This window comes from Microcebus murinus, chromosome 23 (genome assembly GCF_040939455.1).
Source record: "Microcebus murinus isolate Inina chromosome 23, M.murinus_Inina_mat1.0, whole genome shotgun sequence".
Taxonomy (NCBI): Eukaryota; Metazoa; Chordata; class Mammalia; order Primates; family Cheirogaleidae; genus Microcebus; species Microcebus murinus.
In genome coordinates, this window is record NC_134126.1 from 31523269 (window position 1) to 31543790 (window position 20522).

The 20522-nt window shown below is 56.9% G+C and overlaps 1 protein-coding gene and 1 long non-coding RNA gene across 3 annotated transcripts in view; one reads left to right on the forward strand and one right to left on the reverse strand.

Annotated features, from left to right (window-relative positions):
• The window catches only part of NAV1 (neuron navigator 1), a 233120-nt gene that overhangs the window by 140016 nt on the left and 72582 nt on the right, over positions 1–20522 (reverse strand). For both annotated transcript variants that reach the window (XM_075996964.1, XM_075996963.1), the window contains exon 3: positions 18328–18431. In XM_075996964.1, the coding sequence (XP_075853079.1) occupies positions 18328–18431 (104 nt within the window). The remainder of the gene's footprint in view (positions 1–18327; positions 18432–20522) is intronic.
• LOC142863854 (uncharacterized) lies at positions 260–10006 on the forward strand. The gene is made up of 3 exons (XR_012914489.1): positions 260–436; positions 6270–7239; positions 7718–10006. It is a non-coding gene; the product is annotated as an uncharacterized LOC142863854 (long non-coding RNA).

Here is a 20522-nt window from a genome sequence, read left to right on the forward strand (position 1 = left end):
TTAAAATCTAGAAATCAATCGGGGAAAGGAGAGAAGCCCCGCGGCGGCGACTCGGGCCGCGCCGGGAGGTGCTCCGGTGCCCGGTTCCCGGCCGCGGCCCGCCCGCCTGTCAGCGCCGTGGGCCGCGCAGGCCGGGCAGCGCCCTCGCCGCGCCCGCCCGCCCGCCCGCCGAGCAGAGGCTGCGGCTGCAGCTCGGGGCGAGGAAGGAGGGAAGGGGAAGGCGGGGAGCAAACAGGAGGAGGGGAGGAGTGTGCGCAAGGGGAGGGAGGTGGGGGAGAGAGCGTGCGTGTCTATTTCTGGCTCGGGAGGGGGAGGTATCTGCGTGCCGAGCTCCAGGGGCGGATGAGTGGGGGTGGGCTCTCTGGTTCCCGGAGGGCACGGGTGGTGGCCCCCTGCCGCGTCCGGGAGAAAGCGCTGCGGAGATGTGCGGGTGCAGGTAAAAGGGCCTGAGAGCGTGGCTGGGGTGAGGGAGGGGGCGTGGGGCTGTGGGGCCTGGGGGGCTGTTGGCAGAGGGGTGGGAGAGTGGTATCCAGGTTGCTAGTTCCCCAACCCCAAGTCGCTGTTGGTTTTGCCCCAGGAAACTCCCAGTCCCACCCTACGTCAATCTCTCGAGGCCCAAGGTTGCCCTCCTGAGCCCAGGAGGTAGGGGACACTGGTGGCTTGGAGAGACAGGGCCCCCAGGTTGGGATCAGGAGACTGAGTTCCTATCCCAGTGGACCGCATGACCTTGTCAAAGTCACGGAACCCCTACCTGTGTTCTCTTAGGGTGGCTGTAACACCGGCTTCCTGAGTCAAAAGGGCTTTGGGACTGTCAAGCCCTATGTCAAACCTAGGGAATCAGGAGGCTTGGCACTAGGTCCCTTGGCTGCAGAGCTAACGCAGGGCTGGAGGGCAATTGAAAAAGATGTTCCCTAGGCCTTCTCCCTTCCTGCGACCTGGTGCCAGGGGAGAGGGATGGGTGGAGGGGGAGTAAATGCCAGGTGGAGGAGGCAGCAGTTTGTCCAGGACTCTATCTTCCCATGGCCTCCCAGGTCAGGGCCAGGTGGCCTGAGAAAAAAGGCTCTTGGAAGAGATGAGGGACAGGAGAAAGTGGAGGGGAATTCTCTGAAAGCAAAGCTTGCTGGGGGTGCGGTGGGGTGCATCAGATGGAGCCACACACTCCTTGTCCTGGAATCTGAAGCGCCTGTATCTGAGTCTCAGGGTTCACTCACTCTCCCAGCACCAGTCATCACGGCCAGCCGGTGTGAGAGGTATTTGTGTATGTGACTGTCTCCCCCACCGGCACAGGTGTTCTCCCCACGCACAACTGCGTCTCTCAGCACCTTGCCTGCGGCAGGTGTTGCCACTGTGCGGGCTAAGTGGGTGCGGAGCCTGAGCCTTGTGTGCCAGGTCTGTACCTTGCATGACTCCTGGGTCCTGGTGCTATCCCAGGACTCTGCCTTACATGACCCAGGGCTGGATTGAGAAACCATAAAATCTGCAAGGACAGGGATCTTAGCAGAGGGGACGTGCTTATCACAGCACTGAGGACACAGAGTTCTCAAGCAGAGAGGTGTTTGGTCAGAAGCGTGGACCCCAGCTCGGCTGGGCCTTGGGGATACAAGGGAAGATGGAGACTCTGCTCTCAGGGAACTCAAATGTCTGGCCGGGAATACAAGGTAGACAATATAAGACGTGGGAAAATAATAATCCTGTCCCTGTGAAAAGGCAATGTCACGCACACCAACACATTCATCACAGGTAGACAGACAGAGGGGGGGACTGTATTCTAACTGCAGACATGACAAGAGGCGCTGCCTTACAGGAGTAGAGGAAGGGAGCTGGGGGCAAAGATTTGCCAGAAGGTCCTGTGGCAGAGGGCACAGTGCAGGCTGGTGTCTGAGGCCTGCGCCAGCTCTTAGGAAGCTCAGGGGTCGAACCAGGGCTTGTGATTCCAGACAGGAAATGACACGCAATGAGGAACTGCTTAAAGGGATGTGAGTGATACCATGCCAGAACTTGGCCAGGGCACAGAGCGTGAGGCCGATCGTGGGATTCCCTCTCTGGGTCCACAAGAGGTGCCCGTGCTCATGCCCAAACACGAGATCCCAGCCGCTCAGGCGAGGAATCGAGCCCCGGCTTTGGGGCCAAAACCGAGTGAGCATGACCACGCCCTTCTCCCCCCATCCCACAGGCCACTCATAATGAAGCTGCAAAGCATCATTTCTGTACTCCTCCTCCTTACTCATTGGCCATTCTCTAATGTACACAAGATGCCCCTAATTCAGTCAAGTGGGAACCTCGCCCTTCCTAAAAATAGCTATTTGAAAATCTGAGGATAGCTATTCTCTGATTTACCAGGTTGCCATCATTCTTGTTTATTGTCTCTGTGCTCTCTTCCTGCATGTAAATTCAGTTCATCCTTAGCCGACACAGAAAAATTAACCGGTTACCATCCTGGCTGCAAAACCTTATTTCCACTGTGACCCCCGTCACCTGGTATATATTACTGTGAGCAAACCTGGCGCTCCCTCCTGTGGTTTAATTTGGCCCCTCGTCTCTGGTACGCGTGTCTACAGGTTAGCTCCTCCCAAATTCTTTAGAGTTGCTATGCAACACTGTTCCACCTGTTGCTCTGTCCACCTGCACGTCCTTGTCCCTGGATACCCACTGCCCTGGGACTTGACCTCCCTCCCTTCCTGGTTATCTCAGGCCCCCATGTGAGCCAGGTTTCAGCCAGGTTCTTTCCCCTCTCTTTATTTCTCTCTGTTCCTCTGTTCCTTCTCTCGTGGGATATCATATTCCCCAAACCCCAAGTCCTTTTGCTGACTTCAGTAAACAGCTCCTGAAAATTTGAGGAGAAAAGAGAGCTGTCCAGGAGAGGCACAGCCTTGTCCCCACCGTCTACACCTAGCGCTCCACCCTCCCTCTTGCATGAAATGTCACCTGCCAGTTTATGAGATGGAAACACTTTTTGTGCCCATCTTGTGAGTTTATTCAATGCTGATCCCATGGAGTGCCCGTCCTCCCTCTGCCCACGCAAAACTGCCCACCTTAACACTGTCCTTATTTAAAGGGACTTGCCATGACCCAGTGGTAGTTCCTTTAAATAGTCATCAGGCCGGGCGCGGTGGCTCACACCTGTAATCCTAGCACTCTGGGAGGCCGAGGCATGAGGATCATTGAGCCCAGGAATTTGAGGCTACCGTGAGCTATGATCGATGCCACTGTACTCTACCCAGAGAGACAGAGTATGACTCTGTCTCAAAAAAACCCAAAAAAAGTAGTCGGGCATCCAGGAACTTTCCAATGCTCCCTAATGCGACCTTCTCCTTCTATCTGCCTCTTTTTTGATTCCTTTCACATCCCCTGAGTTTCCCACCATCCTCTACTGCAGTGGGAGAGCTCTGCTACCGTGGCAACAGCCATTCCAGCACCAGTTGATAAAGCCAATATATACAGAATGTTTTCTCAAGTGATTCCTAAAAAGACAGGGACCTGTCCTGTCACATTTTCCCCAAACCCAGTCCTGAGCCCACTCAGCCACTTTCCCCTCCCAGCCCCCAAGGCCGACAGCCTGTGAGTTGTCCACTGAAGAGAGACCCTGCAGTCAGCGGTCAGCAGAGGGGCTGTGTGATGGGGGGCTGGGCAGACGGTGGGCGCCAGCGATGCCAGTGACCTGCCTAAGGGGACCCCGTCCAGTTTCTAAAGGGGAAGTGGGGAGAGAGGCTGGTTTGCGGTCATGAACGTCCCCGATCCCCAGCTCCCCAAAGACCGGCTCAGCACCCCACTCCTCTCTCTCTAAAGGCATTGGCAGTTTCTGGGATGGAGACAGGATGAGAGATTTGACCACATCTGTTGACCAATAACTTAAAGCAATTTGAGGAATGAAGATACAGGCATGTAGCCAAGGAAAGGCGTGCTGTGTGATTTTACATCCTCACACCCTGTGATTAGAAACGAATGTATTTGGGGGGTCTGGGGGGGCCTGGGGGCTCTGCCTGCAGGGACTGGGTTAGGGGAGCTGGTGGGGGCAGCGGAAGAGAAGACAGGGTGGGGAGGAGGGCTAGGCTGCCTCCGCCCTGCTGACCTTGAAAAGTGACCTTGGAAGAAGGAGGGACTGAGGGAGGGAGTAGTGGGCAGGTGAATCCACACTGGGTCCCTCCAGGGCTAAGGGCAGGGCGGGGACTAGGGGAGGCTGTTCTTGATTTTGGTGCGCACGGGTAGGATCTGGAGAGCCAGGGTAGGAGCCCAGCCACATGACTCCGCAAGCCTCGCCCGCCCACCCTGGGCTGGCGTGGCGTCGTCACGAGCCTAACTGAGTAACAAGCACTTCTTTAAGTTTTCCCTGCTGGGACCCCTAAGTAGAAGTCTCTTCATCCCCTCCCTGGCAGATCCCAACACCTCTGCCTTTGGGGGGAACCCTCCAACCATTGTCCCCCACTTCCTCCTGCCCTTTTCTCTGCCATGTCATTCCCCCATGGCATTCTACCTGTCAGCAGGGACCCAAAAACGTGGGCAAGGCCAGGCCAGAGGTTGCTGACTTAGCTGGTGCCCGAGTGCAGAGTCTCGGCTGCATCCGGCCAGCCAGCTCCCCGTCACCCGTGCCTGGCTCAGTGCTAGCTAGCATGGGTGCTGGGGGGGGGCAGCAGAGAACAAACGGACCAAAATGCTTGTCCTCGTGGAACTTGCATTCTAATGGGAGGGACAGACAGCACATCAGATAGAAACCCTAGCTACTAAAAAGTGCTAAGAGAAAAAAAAAAGTGAAAAAGAGAATATGAGCTATCCAGGGGCAGGACTTGAACTTCGCTGTTGGTGACCAAAGGAGACTTCACTGAGAAAGTGACACCTGAGTAAAGATGTGAAGGAAGAGAGGGCGCAGTCCCCGTGGTATCCCAGGGAAGAGATTGCCAGGCAGGAGGCGCAGCCTGCTGGAGAGCAGATGCCCTCAGGGAGCGTGTGCCTGGTGTCCTCCAAGGAAAGCCAGGAGACCGGGAGGCTGGAGAAGAAGGAAGGGCGGGGTCGGTGGTGGGGGATGAGGTCAGAGGGGTAATGGGAGGCCAGTGCGTGGAGGGCCTTTGAGGTCACTGAAAGGACTTGGCTGTTCACTCCCAGCGAGACGGGAGCCACTGGCAGGTTTGGGGCAGAGAGGGACATGACCTGGCTTGCTCCTGAAAAGGGCCCTTTGGCTGCTGTGTGGGACGCACTGCCGGGCCCATGGGCAGAAGCAGGGGCAATCGTCCAGCTGAGAGATGACGGTGGCTCGGGACTGGGTGATGCCCGCTGGTGGTGAGAAGTGGGCAGACTCCGGATATATTCTGGAGCCGTGAGAACGGGCCGCTCGGCCAGATGTGGGTGTGTGGGCAACAGAGGAATCAAGACCGTCCCCCGGGGATGTTGGCGGCGACAACTCTAAGGTTGGACTTGCCATCCATCAGCATGGGGAAGACTTTAGGAGGAGCTGGTTTTGGAGGAAAGATTAGAGCGCTCTCTTCTCCCCAGCCCTTCCTGAGGCCAGACGCACCTCCTCCAGGAGCCCTTCCCTGACTCTCCCCACGGGGCTCGCTGTGGCGGCCACCGGCCACCGTCATGGGTCATGGTTTCCTAACACCCGGGGCCACCGTGCCTCATTCGCTCACTGGCGCTCCCCAAGGGGCCATCTTTGGTGGGACGGTTTCTCCAAATTCCACCACAGCCCCGTGCGCACAGTGTGCTCTCAGAAATACTTGGTGAATGACGATGAGCAAATGAATGAATGCGTGACTCGGAGCAGATGTGCGGGGGACTGTAAACAGCAGTGACCTCTTAATACCCCGCGGCGAGAAACGGCGCAGCTGGCGTGTGGAATGGAAGCCAGGCTCCTGGGATGGCGTCCCGGCAAAGTCTTTCCTCCCCTCCCTGCAGCCCCGGGGCCGGGGGAGGCCAGCTGGCCCTCGCCTTGCCGCTCTGCGGGAAGCCCCGGTTCTCCAGCAGAACGACCTCGGGGCGTGCTGGGCCGAGGCCCCTCCTGCACCCAAATCTCTGGTCTGCTCAGAGGCGTGGGGAGAGTTTTGCAGCACCTCTGGGAGACAGGGCAAAAGCGGGCAAGGTGTCCTCACAACCTGGGCTCCCCGGCACAGGCAGTTGAGCCCCGCCCTCACTCCCACAGCAGAAGAAAGGAGGACAGCGGACACAGTGGTCCAACACGGATGCTCCGGTGGCTCACACCTCCGGGGCCTCTTCCAGGAAGCCCTCCTAGATTGGCCGACTTGCTTCCTACCAGCCCAGCCACCACCTTTGTTTTGCAGGGCACAGGACCCTGCATGGCCCCGGCTCACCCTCTCTGGCCCTAGGACACGCCCTGGGCTCAGGAGCTGCGGAGTTTCCTTCTGCGCTGCAGGTCAGGTGTGTGGGCTCAGGGGAGAATCATGTTGTCTTCTTGTTTTGGGGGGAAATGGCGCTGAGCACACTGAAGGCTGGGAGCAGAGCCAGGGTCACGGGCCTCAGTCTGGCCTCTGGCTCAGCCGTCTCAGGGGAGCTTTTGGAAGGGTGGAAATGCCGAGAAATTCTACGCGACAGTCCACATTCCCCAGAGCTCACAGCTGCCTGGACACATCTTCCCTACACCAGCAGGGCAGGGGTGGGGCAAGGATTAGCCGGACTGTCATGAGAGAAAGGACAGGGCAGGGAGGAGGCCCTGAGAGGGAAAACAAGTCACCTCTGGTCACACAAGGAAACGGGACCAGAGCCCGAAGCCCAGTGTCCCCGGCTAGAGGAGGGGGTTCCCCAGGGCTGGGGGGGACACGGGCCCTCCCCCAGAGGCAGGTGCTCTGCTGCACAGCTGTAGCGAGGAGGACCATGGCTGCGGCTCCTGCTCCAGACCTGGGAGGCCGGGACAGGAGCTGGGACCCAAAGGACAGCCCCTCCCTCGGTCAGCGTGGGAGTCCCAGCCGGCCCCAAGGCTGGGCTGCTGCTCCTAGTTCTGCCACGTGTTCTGCCCCCCAGGCTGGAACATGGGACCTCTCTTCCTTGTGACACTGAACTCGGCAGGGGAGCCCTGCAGGTGTCTGGCAGGCACTGGGGTCCTCCTTCCTCTTTTTCTGAGAGTCCCCCCTTGTCCTTTTAAAGCCAGAACTCCATGACCTCCTGCAGGGGGGTGTAGCTCTGACTCAGGGACCTAAACGGCCCCCCCAAGGAAAGACGGATCCCGGTCCTCTGGTGTCTGGCAGCCGCATACGTGGGGCTCAAGCCCCTCGACACCCTGGCTCCACCCACCTGGTAAACGTGGCCTCTAATGCTCTCCTCTGAACGCCCCTGGTCCCGCCCGCCCCCAGCCCTGCACCTTCGCTTTGCCCTGCCCTTCTCCTGGCTGCCTTTTCTTATATGAGTTCAAGTGCAAGTCACCTTTCAAGGCGACTTATCGGAGTTACCTCTTCCAGGCATCCTTCCCCGACTACCCGCCCCCCCACTGCCCTTTCCCTTCCCTTCCCGCTGATTACAGTCAGGGGCTACGTGGTCACATTCTGCCTGCTTAATCCTAGGGGGACATCCTCTCCCGCCAGCTACATTGTAAGCCCCCTACATAGGACAGTTAGTAAGACTCAGTGAAGTAAGACTCGTTAGTAAGACTCGTTGAACTGAAGGGACCTTACAGTTACTAAGCACCTCTGATTGCCAGAGACCCTCTTAGACACGTCACGCACATTATTTCGTAAAACCCTATGAAGCAGAGACTGTCATCATCTTCATTTTACAGAGAAATGCACTGTCCAAGACCACGCAGCAGACTGCTGGAGGAATCAGAGTGTGCACAGAGGTCTGTGTGTGTCTCACATCTTCCTGTAACTTCATGCTATAACCACGCAGCTGTGTTCTGGGGACTTGCTTAATAATTGCATAGGATACGATGCCATCAAGAAGTATAGGCCGGGCGTGGCGGTTCACACCTGTAATCCTAGCACTCTGGGAGGCCAAGGTGGGAGGATCGCTTGAGCCCAGGAGTCTGAGGTTGCTGTGAGCTAGGCTGATGCCACGGCACTCTAGCCCAGGGAACAAAGTGAGACTTTGTCTTAAAAAAAAAAAAAAAAAAAGTGTAAAACCCCCATGACAGGAGAGTCTGGGGTCCTGGCAGAGAAAGAGGGCCTGGCCACTGGAAGGGGAGTGGAGAATGGGAAGGAAGGCCCTGCCTGTCCCGCCCGTCCTGCTGAGGAGCTCCCGCAGTGCAGATGCCTGTGGCGCCGGAGGTCTGCATGGGCCTAGGACCGCAGTCCCGTTAAGGCTGGCTCACGCAGTGCTGGGCGTGAGGCTGGGGTGAAGGATTGTCCTTTGGACAGAGCTGGTGGTCTGTAGCACCACCAGTCCCTTCTAGCTCAGTTCCAAGACCTCCGTCCTGGGGTCCCAGTCACTTTCAGTGGACCTGACAGTCCCAACAAGTCCAGGCCCCTCCTGGGGACTTCCCTAATCTCAAGTCTTGGGGGTCCTGGGTTCTCTTTTTGACTTGCTGTGCAGCCTTAGGGAGGACCTACATTCTCTGTACTGCAGATGGTCATGCCAGAGAATCTGCACCCTCTGCTCATGGGCTCCTAGCAGGGAAAGGCAGGAGGAGAACACCTAATCTAGGGTACTCTGTCTAAAATTGTACTCATTTAAAATCACGTCCCTCTGCTCCTCGGGCTAATAAAAAGCTTGGGATAAGAAGTCCAGATGTTCCCCACATGTGCTTTTTCTATATGCTGCCATGGCAACTGTCCCATACACACTGCTGGGGTGGCCATTACCTTGGGCCCCAGATGAGCTCTGCACCACCCAGGTTCACATCACCCTTAGACCGGGACCTGCCCAGATCAGTTGTCATGGCAACCACTGGGAACTTCAGGCAGGCGGAGCAAGAAGGTAGCGTGTGCGCCTGTGGCCGTGCCCACGTGTCGGATGGGGACGTCCGAGCTGCTTGTGCAAGCGTGCATCCTTCCGTAGAGCCCAGCCCGACCTGCTCGTGCGGAATTGGTTGTTTTAAGGTCATTGAATTGCACTGCGAAGTGGGACCTTGAAGATAATCTTACTCGATAGCCTGCCTTAGGTCATTTGCAATAAATCCTCTTACCTCACTGTGGGCCAAGTAAACCCAACAACCTGGTGACGAAAAACACACAACCCAAACCCGAGGTTGTCTTGCCAACACAGTGATGACATCACTACCCCAGAACAGAACTTCTTGAGCTGGGTCCACAGACTGGCTTTGGGAGGTCCATAGACCCAACAGTCAAATATAAGCCAAATGTTGTGAGCATGTACCTTGGTCTGGGAGGACTTGGTGTAACATCAGCCAGGTTCTCGACAAGGTTCTTGACTCCAGAAAGCTAAAGACAGCCGCATGAGGAAGGAGAAACTTTTACCCACCTTAACCTGAACCAGCTGGGACAGCTGATCTAAGGAAACCTGGCCTTCTTACTGCCCCGGGGAGAACGCCATTCCCACTTGGCGGCTGCGCTCATTTTCTCAGTTGGCACCTCTCTGTTTTATTGGGGTTTTTGTTAGGTTTTTAAATGAGGCATTAAACTTCACAGAGGAATGCTGTGGACTCATATTTCAATGAATTTTAATAGAATAATCACTGGCAATTACTTGGCGTATAAAAATTGCTCTGCAAATGTTAAGAATATTCGTTGGTGCGAAGGGTGGGCGTTTCAATGCCATGGCGTGATGTCATCACAGGGAGCTTGCCGCCTCTGTGTCCCCTCCTGCCCCCAGGCAAGCCCAGATTCTCCAGCAGGAAGGATGCAGTGAGCTTGCAGCCAGCCAGCTCCAGGCCTCAGGCTGCTCTCCCTCCACTCCCACTCTGGCTGAGAGCTCCTCCTGCCCGGAAGTTCTCTTATCTATCTGACCTCAGCCATTCACACTGCAGAACATTTCCTGCTCCTGTCCTCTGTGGAGGTGGAAGGATTTTCTTGAGAAAAGGGATAACTAAGCCTTTTTCTCTGCTCTGCCCTCCTCCCTGGGCTTTGTCTGCTCTGGGGTGCAAAACCCCACCCTTGCTGACCCTGCCTGGGTCCCGACCTCTAATTATCTTTATTTTTTTATTTTTATTTTATTTATTTATTTATTTATTTATTTATTTATTTATTTATTTATTTCGAGATGGAGTCCCACTGTGTCGCCCAGGCTAGAGTGCCATGGAGTCAGCCTAGCTCACAGCAACCTCAAACTCCTGGGCTCAAGCAATCCTCCTGCCTCAGTCTCCCGAGTAGCTGGGACTACAGGCATGTGCCACCATGCCCTGTTAAGTTTTTCTATATATATTTTAGTTGTCCAATTAATTTCTTTCTATTTTTAGTAGAGATGGGGTCTCACTGTTGCTCAGGCTGGTTTCCAACTCCTGATCTTGAGCGATCCGCCCGCCTCGGTCTCCCAGAGTGCTAGGACTACAGGTGTGAGCCACTGTGCCCGGCCTCTAATTATCTTTAGCTCTCTCTGAAGCCGAGGACCCCTAGCACCCCCACCATTCAGGAGACAAACAGAGGAAGGTAGGATTTTGATTCCTTCGCCCTTTTAAGGGAGGAATACCGTGACTGGGGGTGATTCTCAGCACTCAGCCTCTCTGGCTATTGTGTCTGTGTCAGCACAGGTCCTTCAACCACCTCTCCCCTGAGCTGCTTCTGTGCAGCCCGCTGAGCAGCCCTGCGGTGGGGACATCTCTCAGCGGGGGACCCTAATCCTCTTACTAAGGGGGTGGGGTGGGGGGTGGGATGATAGATTTCAATTTCTGCCCTTTCAGAGCTGCTGGAAGGAGGACCCGTGGCCTTGACCTTGACTGGCCTTGGAGCCAGCACTCCTTGAGATAGAGCCCCCTGCAGGCTCTCCCAGGGAGACCCTTGCTCAGAAGTGAGGAGCGCTGGCCAACCTCTGCCCAGGCGTGGGGCAAAGAGCTGAGAAGTGAGGTCTTAAGGGCCGCACCTGAGAGCTGAGGCTTAGCTGGATTGGCTGGAGAGGCGGGGAAGCAGCGGTGGTGGAGGTTTAGCAAGTAGTTCCACCCCCAGGGCTGAAATTCCCCAGATAAACTGCCCCTGAGGTCGTAGGAGGTAGTCTGCTCTGGAGAGATTCCTACTAACCAGACCTCCTCTCCCCAAGTGCCCTTTTCTTTAGGACAGTCCCGTGGCCCCTACAGCAGGACTAAATGAGGGGTTGGAGTTTCCTAGGAATTACTGACAGCTCATCTCAGTTGGAGAACTGAGCCTCCAAAAACCTGCCAGGAGGAAGCCAGTTCCAGGATAGACAGGCATTGTGTGTAAGGGGTAATTCTCTAGGAAAACCATATGGAAAAGTTTACTTTTTTTTTTTTTTTTTTTTGAGACAGTCTCACTCTGTTGCCCAGGCTAGAGTGCCCTGGCATCAGCCTAGCTCACAGCAACCTCCAACTCCTGGGCTCAAACGATCCTCCTGCCTCAGCCTCCTGAGTAGCTGGCACTACAGGCATGTGCCACCATGCCTGGCTGATTTTTTCTATATATTTTTAGTTGGACAATTAATTTCTTTCTATTTTTAGTAGAGACAGGGTCTCGCTCTTGCTCAGGCTGGTCTCGAACTCCTGACCTCGAGCGATCCGCCCGCCTCGGCCTCCCAGAGTGCTAGGATTACAGGCGTGAGCCACCGCGCCCAGCAGCGGAAAGTTTACTTTTATCTACTCAAGGACTGGGGGAGATGGGCGGCCACAGACTGCATTGTCTGTAGTCCCGGCAGCGTCATGAAGCCACAGCTCTGCTCCTGCGCTTTGGGGTGCGAGACACGTTCTGGGGTTGGGGCTTCTCCTGGGCCACCATACAGACCACGTACATCCCGTGCCGGGCGTGCACACTGCACGATTCCAGACTGCATCGTGAGCCCCAGAAGGGCAAAGGTACTGCCTGTTGTGTCCATGAATGTATCCCAAGCTTCTAGAATTGCACCTGGCACATAGTAGGTGCTTGATAGAAATTTGGCAAATAGACATGAATCCCTCTGGGGTTGGGCAATACAGAGGCCCCAGTTTTCTCAGGGCAGCAGAGAACAGGGAAGCTAGGCCCTGCCAACGCTGTGTGTTTTGAGCACTCGCTGTTGCAAAAACCACATAGAACCACTCACAGCCCTTCTATGGTGGGAGCAGTTTGGTGGGGGGGGTGGGGACGGGGCCCAGGGCAGCCACGAGGAAGCAGGGCTCCAGCCTGTCCGGGCTCTGCTGTTCCGGACACTCTACTAAAACGCCTCCTCCTGGGTGAAATCCACTGCCTGGAAACGAATCCCGTTCCCAGCCAAGTGCTGTCCCGAGCAGTCACTGTCTCCTCCCTTCTCCAAAGAAAGAGAATCCAGAGCCCTGCAGCGTCTGTTTCAAACCCCACCAGCAGGTACCTCGGATGACCTTACTTCTCTGGCCTCCTCCTTCATGGCCCCTCCCAAAGCCAGGCTCCGCCACACCTGTCAGTCATCCCACCGCCTCGCTCAGCCTCCCTGGGCACCCCCGGACCTGAGACACCTTCCCCGCCAGGGAGGTCATGGCACGTATGGCCAAGAGCATCGCCTCTGATGGACGGCCGCCTGGATTCAAATCCTGGCTGGGCCACCCTGGGCAAGTCACTCAACCTTTTTGTGCCATCTGTGAATTGGGTGCGATCGTAATAGCACTCTCCTTAATAAAAAATAATGCCACACATGCATTAAGCGGTTACTACGTACCAGGCATTCTTCTAAGCATGTTACCTATATCAATGCATTTCAAGTACTGCTATCGTCCCCAATTACGGCCAAGGAAAGGGAGGCACAGAGAGACCGAATCGCTTACCCAGGACTGCACAGCCAGCAAGCGAGGAAGCTGGGTTCCAACCCTCGTCCAGTGAGAGGGATCAAAGGTGCTCACGACAAAGCCCGGTTCGCAGTAAGTGCAGTAAGTCTCAGCTGCTGCCGTTAGTGTCATTAGGCCCTCCCGGCCCAGCTCCTGGAAGTCTGCTTGGTCTCAGGTGGCTGCTCTGTGTATCCTAACAGGGTCTCCGGAGACCCTCACGCTCCCACGCCTCCTCTGCCCCACCGTGCCACCGGCCCGCCCCAGCCAGGAGAGCGCAGCTAACATCATCTGCCCTGAACTTGTTCTGTTCTCTAGTCAATTGTCTGCACATCCTCTCTCCACGGATGGCTGGGACATAAGGCTCATCTCGGCCCGGAAGTCCCCAGAGGACAGGGAACACAGCGGTGTGAACTCAGCGTGAAATGATGCAGGTTGGGAGTGACAGTGACATCCTGGGGCCTGCTCGGGTCGAGGGAGATTCAGCAGGGGCTGCGGCTCGCTGAGGTCCCCACCACTGGGCAGAGGTTAAGGGAGGCTGAGTTGAGCTTGGGCAGCGTGCGGTTAACACACTGAGTGCCGGCGCAGACGTGGGCGGGGGCAGGCGAGAGAGAGGAGTGTGACCCGTTGACAAGCCTGGGTTTGAGTCCTGGCCCAGCCAACTCGCTGTATGTCCTCAGATAAGTTTTGTGTAACCTCTCTGAGCCTCTGAGTCTCTGTAACACAGAATAATAATACCACCTTCAAAGGGTTATGTAAAGTCTCAAGGAAGGGCTTTATATAAAGCGCCTAGCACTGAGCCCCGCACTTAGTAGGCATCCAGTAAATAGTAGTCATCATTGCTGTTTGATCATTTTAACATTTGGGGAGGCAGAAGGCATCGGTCCTGGTTTCACTTCGCCCGCTAACTCGCCATGCGATCTTGAGCAAGTCACTTCTCCTCCGAGTCTCATGTCTCCCCCTTGGAAATGAAGCCAACGTTGGGTGGTCCGTAAAGTTCATTAAAGCTTTGACCTGCTATGTGCTTGGATTCCAACTTTTATAGACCTGGGGTACTTGCATTTGGCCTGAAACTCCCGGAAGAGCACGGTGGGACTGCATCACTGAGCTGGAGCCCACTTAGGGGCCCGGAACAAACTCCTCTCTCAGAGAGTGCAGTTACTCTACCTCACGCCTGACCTGGGCGAGGGCACACTGGCTTTGCAAGTTTTCTCAGAATGAAGACTCTTCCTGCTCTATTTCAAATCCACAAGACATGAAAAACTTAATGGTGGCTTAAAAGTGGAGTCAGCCTGGCCAGGTGCTGTGGCTCACACCTATAATCCTAGCACTTTGGGAGGCCAAGGCAGGAGGATCACTTGAGGTCAGGAGTTAGAGACCAGCCTGAGCAAAAGTGAGACCCCCATCTGTACAAAAAATAGAAAAATTATCTGGGCGTGGTGGCACATGCCTGTAGTCCCAGCTACTTGGGAGGCTGAGGCAGGAGGATCGCTTGAGCCCAGGAGTTTGAGGCTGCTGTGAGTGGTGATCACACCACTGGACTCTAGCTGGGGCAACAGAGCAAGACCCTGTCTCAAAAAAACAAAAACAGGCCGGGCACGGTGGCTCACGCCTGTAATCCTAGCACTCTGGGAGGTCGAGGTGGGTGGATCGCTTGAGGTCAGGAGTTTGAGACCAGCCTGAGCCAAGAGCAAGACCCCGTCTCTACTAAAAATAGAAAGAAATTAATTGGACAAGTAAAAATATCTATAGAAAAAATTAGCTGGGCATGGTGGCGCATGCCTGTAGTCCCAGCTACTCGGGAGGCTGAGGCAGGAGGATCGCTTGAGCCCAGGAGTGTGAGGTTGCTGTGAGCTAGGCTGACGCCAGGGCACTCTAGTCCAGGCAACAGAGTGAGACTCTGTCTCAAAAAAACAAAAACAAAAACAAACCAACAACAACAACAAAAACTCCCAACAAGATGGAGTCAGCTCAACAAGAGAGAAGAAAGAAGAAGAAAAGCAAAACAACCCCAGGGTGAGGCCAAACGCCACACGGCCCCTCCTGTTCTATATTTACATCAACCCTCCTGCGAGGAAGCAGGGAGGAGGCCCTGGCTTCTTCCCCAATGACACATGTCACGATGAGAAAAGATCCCTTCATTATGTGTCCACTTAGTGTTCATTCAAACCCACCACAAAGTGGAAGTAATTAAGGACTCCGTGTAAACCTCGGGGCGACCTTCCCCAGTCCTCCTGCGCACAGCCTCACACACAGGGGCACGTGGCAACAGCGGCCCGGCTTCCCTGGGCCGTCCAGATTAACATCCGATGGCGGTTCATCCGATGGCGGTTCGGTTCGCACGTTGCCCGGCGCTGACAGCAGCCACAGGGAGCGTGAGCGGCCGGGCCGGGCTGGGCTCTCACCGGCAGAGCCAGGTGGGCCGGGGCCGGGGCAGGGCCCACGTCCAAACCCCTGTGGGCCGGGCATCTCCTCACGTGCCCCCGGGCAGAGGCAGAAGGAGCAGCTGCGTGTGGACAGCCTTGGGGACACATGAAGCCACCCCCAGCACCCTGCTCGGAGCAAGTCACCACGGACGGTCTCTCCCTGCTGCAGGAACACTGCACAGTCTTGTTTGCACTCTTCTTTCCCGACTCCGGGCAGAGCGACGGGAAAGTGGGACAAGGCTGGGGAAATTCTCTCGCCTTCTCCTGCTCCCCTCAAGGACCCCAGGCCCCCCTCCCCGAGATGCAAGGAGCGTGGAGGCCAGAGGGGCCGCGTTGGGAAGAGGCCGGGGCAATGCCGGCAAGGCTGGCCGCCCCTCCTTGAGTTGGTAGAGCAAGACACAGGCTTGCAGGGGATGGATGAGTCCGCGGCCGCCCGCTCTGGACTCTTCCTCCCTCCGTTCGCTCATTGCTCCCCAAACGCCAGTCCCCTGGTACCACACCAGGTGATGGGGAGCAAGATGAGTTCATAGACAAGAAGGGAAGATATTTAAGCTTCAGGAAAAATGTCCCCTGCCCCCTATAAGTGGAAATGGAAATAACATGACAAGCAACTGTGAAATACCTGTACGGGATTTGAGAATGATGTAAGTACATGACACGGCACTCTCCGAGGCCCCCAGGTCTTCAACAAGGTGGGGGGAAGCCCAGTGTCCTCCTCATGCTGCGGGGCCTGGGAGGGAGGCAGCATTGACAGGCTGCCTCGCCAGCCCCATAGGGGCGGGGGCAGGCCCCTGGGAAGGGCTTCTGGATCCCGAGAAATCCTCTAGATAAAGCTCCCTGGAGTGAACCCCTAGATGATGAGCTCCTTAAAGACAGGTCAAAGACTCATTCATCTTTTTATTTATTTATTTTTTTGAGACAGAGTCTCCCTCTGTCACCTAGGATTGAGTGCAGTGGTGTCATCATAGCTCACTGCAACCTCAAACGTCTGGGCTCAGATCCTGAGTAGCTGGGACTACAGGTGTGAGCCACCACCCCTGGCTAATTTTTCTATTTTCAGTAGACACGGGGTCTCGCTCTCGCTCAGGCTCTTCTCGAACTCCTGAGCTCAAGCGATCCTCCCACCTCAGTCTCCGAGAGTGCGGGGATTACAGGCGTGAGCCACCGCGCCCAGCATTCATTCATCTTTTACCCCCCCCCCCCCCCCCGGTGTCAAGCACAGTGTTCGGCACAAGGCAAACACTCCCTGATGGCTTGCTGATTGAATGAAAGAACACATGAATGAATTTGAGTCATGTCATGCCCTGAGTGGGTTCGGGTGTGGGAGAGCAAGGCATAACAAGAAACCCTTCAGTTGTCTCCTCGCTCTCTTCTCTGTCTTCCCCAAGCTCGGAAGAGTGCAGGCTCCCCCACACAGCAGGCGAATCCCAAATCTCTCTCCCCAGCCAACCCGTCAGAGAGCTCGGCGTGTCCTCGGCAAAGATGGGTCACCATGACAACTAGCTGTGGCCAGAGCAGGGGCGGTGCCGGGAACCCTGCGCCCTTCCCCTGGGAGGCTGGAGGAGGCTGGTGGGTCCCACTCTCCTGCAGGAAGCCCACCTGCGAAGGTTGGTGGCTCCCCGCCCCACAGGGCAACCCCACCTGCGGTCCCTCAGACACTTTCCCATCTAGCCAGCGAGTGTGGTCTTCCAGCTGACAAGCCTGGGGACCCTGACACCAGGCTGCAGCAGACACTAAAAGTCCCCTGGCCGACTCATGGGTGCTGATCGAGAGGTGGATGGAGCTCGCCAGGCCTAGCGATGTGGTCCACACATAAGGAAGCCATTACACTAACAAAACTGCGAATGTAAAAATAGAGGCCCGCATAGTTTCCTGGTTACCACATGCTAATTCTGATGGCTTTTCGGTGCCAGGGAAATTTGGTTTCCTTTTGTCCCCTGCCATGCCCTGGTTCCCCTGGGTGCACACAGTCACCGTGGGAGGAGATGGCTCATTGTGCACACGGCCAGTCCTGCCCTGTCCCCCTCCTCCACAAGACTCGCCACGGAGAGCGAGCGCTGCTGCTCTGTCTGGAGGGCTGCAGGGGCTCCGAGATGGCTGCTGTAGACCAGGCCCAGAGACCAGGCTCAAAAGGGCCCAGAGGACCACCCAGGTCCCCCTGCCCAGCAGGGGACAGAGAAGACAGGGGTGTGCACATCAGTGTCAAATGACCTCAGGGGCAGGCAGCTTTGCCCACTGGAGCAGGGCACCGAGACGAAGCTGTCACGCAGACCCTCTGGGCAACCTCAGCTTTTCGAAAAGCAAGTGCAATAATAATTCCTTGGGGCAGGTTTCTCTTTGGGAAATGGAAGGATGGAGCTGGTTGCCTGCAGTGTACCAGCCCGTGTGCTTCTGGTGTGGGTCACAGCCGTCCTCTAGGTATTTTGTAACATGACAAGGAAATCAACACGCAGCCCTAAGTGTTGCTGGGAGTGAGAGTCTGACCACTCAGGGCCTGACCTGTGGCGTACAAAGCACTCATTCATTCACTCGCATTTATTCACATCCAGCCTGAGGGTGCAGCTGGGGCAGGCTGCCTCTCTGCCCTGAAGGAATGTGATTGTATTCAAGGCTTAGGGATCTTCTTGGTGACACTCACACTGCTGAGGCTCCGGTGATATGTTGTGACTACAGGATGACACAGGGAAGGGGACACGTGTGGGAGTGACCTGTTAGAAGTGGCCCTGGGAGAGGCAGCGGTTGGCAGGCGGCCGCCTAGATGGCTCTGGCGCCTTCATTTTTAACCTGGGCTTTGCTCAGGACCCGGCCCTCGCCGTCCCAGCTTGCTGCCCTTTTGTCACAACCCCACACATGACACACGCAGCGTGACTCCCGCAGCCTGAGCACTGGATAACCGTGGCATCTACTTGCCGCCTTCCTCCCCTGGCCCCGAAGTGCTCCTGGGTGTGAAGGACCAACCCTGGGTTGAGTCAAGCAAAGTGAAAACTCAAAGTGCAATTCAGAGGTTGATGCCTCATTGTCCAGGGACGGACCCGCTTAGCCTACGTCACTTCCTCCTCCGTGTGGGCAGTGGGAACAGTTCTAGCCCCCGTGGCCTCCAGACCCCGGGAGGAAATGTCACCCCAGAGCACTTACCCACGCAGGAGAAGCTCTCCTCCGCCTCGGCGGGGGGCCCGGAGCAGCCATCCAGGGCCCAGCTGGCCTGGGGGAGGGGGCCGGGTTCCTGGTCTGTCTGCAACCTGTGGGAGCAAGAAGGGCTGGTCACTCATGGCGGAGGTTATCCTGGCCTCAAAGTTCCTCCATGGGCCTAAGAAAACCCTCCTAGAGCTTGGTCCTTCTCCTCTGCTGGCGCCCTGCACCCCTCGGGGCCGGCCCCCACGCGTGTGTGCACACGAGCACACGCTCCAGCCGGCAGCAGGCCTCTGTGCAAAGTCGCCGGGCAGGGAACCCCTGAGAGCTCTGGGATGCCCGATGCCAGATGCCCTTCGACATGCTTCCCGCTCTCAGGAACACGGGGTGGAGGGATCCCCAACAACCCCAGGCCTTGAGGCCTTTGTCCGGCCACGATCGTCACCCTCGGGGTGAGCACGTGTGTGCAGCCGTGTGCATGCACATGGGGAAGAGCTCCTCGGAAGCCGAGGCCACCGATTCCTGGCAGCTTGGGGCACGCAGGCCTCCGTGGGCTTGCTCCCCCTTGGAAGAAGGGGTGGGGTAGGCTCGGCTGAGGTCGCAGTGACTCCTGGAAGGATGAGTCTGCACCGGGCTGGTGGTGGCAGCAGGAAGGAAGGGTGAGGTCTCCGGGTAGCGGCTCCCAAGTGCACGCAGACCTCTGCGCACAGCCCCGAACGTGCAACCACTCCCGGGAACAAAGGCTGTGGGTGCTTTCATTACAGGCAATTACCCCGGCTCTGGAGCTGGCCCGCCCACCCGTCCGCCCGCTGTCGCCAGCTAAATGGACCCTTTGGCAGCTTGGCAGGGGTGGGGGAGGGCTGTGCAGGCAGGAGGGGAAGTGGAAGGGCTGGGCCAGGGGACCCTGTGAGTCTCCAGTGCTACTCACACTTGTCTTTCTCCCCCTCCAGTTTTTACTTTTCTCAATGCCTAGATGGCTGGGGCGCTGGGCCCAGCTCTGCCATGAACTTGCTGTGTGACGAGGAGTGAATCTCTCCTCCTCTCTGGGTCTGGCTCCCACCGTGGGGAGCAGAGATGCCCTCCAAGGCCAAGATCAGCCTGAGGGTCCAGGGCGGTGCGCGGTGTTGGTGCTAGTGCTCAGCTCTTTCCAAGCGAGGCAGGCAGCTTTGAGCTCTTGTGTATCTGCGAGGCCCTCCGCTGGGTGCTGGGGATCGGGCTGGGTGGGGTGCACCCAGAGAAGGCAGGAGACCCAGTCCTGGCCCCCGGGGTGCTCACTACGATGGGGACGCCCCCAGGTCCTTCTGCCAATTAAATGTCTGCCCAGATACATGAGCGCCAAGGGGCAAAGGGAAGCTGGAGTCCGTTGGTGTCTTGGAAGACGTTAGGGTGGAGCTGGGTTTCTGACGTCAGAAACTAAGGTGTGACGTTTCTCACACCATAGTGGTGAGAAAGTAACAGGACATTCTGCTGGGGACAGGGAATTCCATATAATGGGTCCAGTGTCTCACTGAATAACAGCACATGTGTAGAGAGCTAAGCACAGCGTCTACGATAACCAGTAATAAAAATAGAAGTAGTTTGTCATCGTATGACTGCCATGCTCGTGATGCAAGGCGGGTGTGCTTGTGGCAGCCACATGGGCCGGGAGCTGAGGAAGGCGGCCTTCATCTCTATCTCGGTGGGCTCTGAACCCGTGTCTGCACCTGCCTCTGCCTCCTGGACACGTCCGCCCCACCGTCAGCCCGGCTGGACAGCACCGTCTGTGCGGGACATCAGACAGGAGGTCGGACCAGAGAGAAGAAAACCACAGCGGTGACGCCAATGACCCTACACTCCCGACGCCGTTAACCACACCCTCCTAACCGAAGTCCGCCCAAGCCCGTCTGAGGAGGACGGAGGGAACTGTCAGCGGAGGAGGAACACTCGGCCGTTGGCAAAGGGCAGCGAGGGCCGCGGTGAAGCCACCGTGGCCCTTGTCCAGGAGAGCAGAGGGGGCGCGGTGGAGGGTGTGATGGAATTCCAGGTGTGAGCCCGGGGGCTCCCAGGAGCAGACGGGGGCGCTATGCTGCGCTGGTGTGGGGAGCAGCGGGATACAGAGGGAGGTGGTAGACAGCAGGAGGTGAGCTTCCCTGGGGGGGCCGCACCTAGACCCTCGAGAAGAGAGGGCCGTGCAGGACCGGGCAAGGGAAGGCTGGATTCGT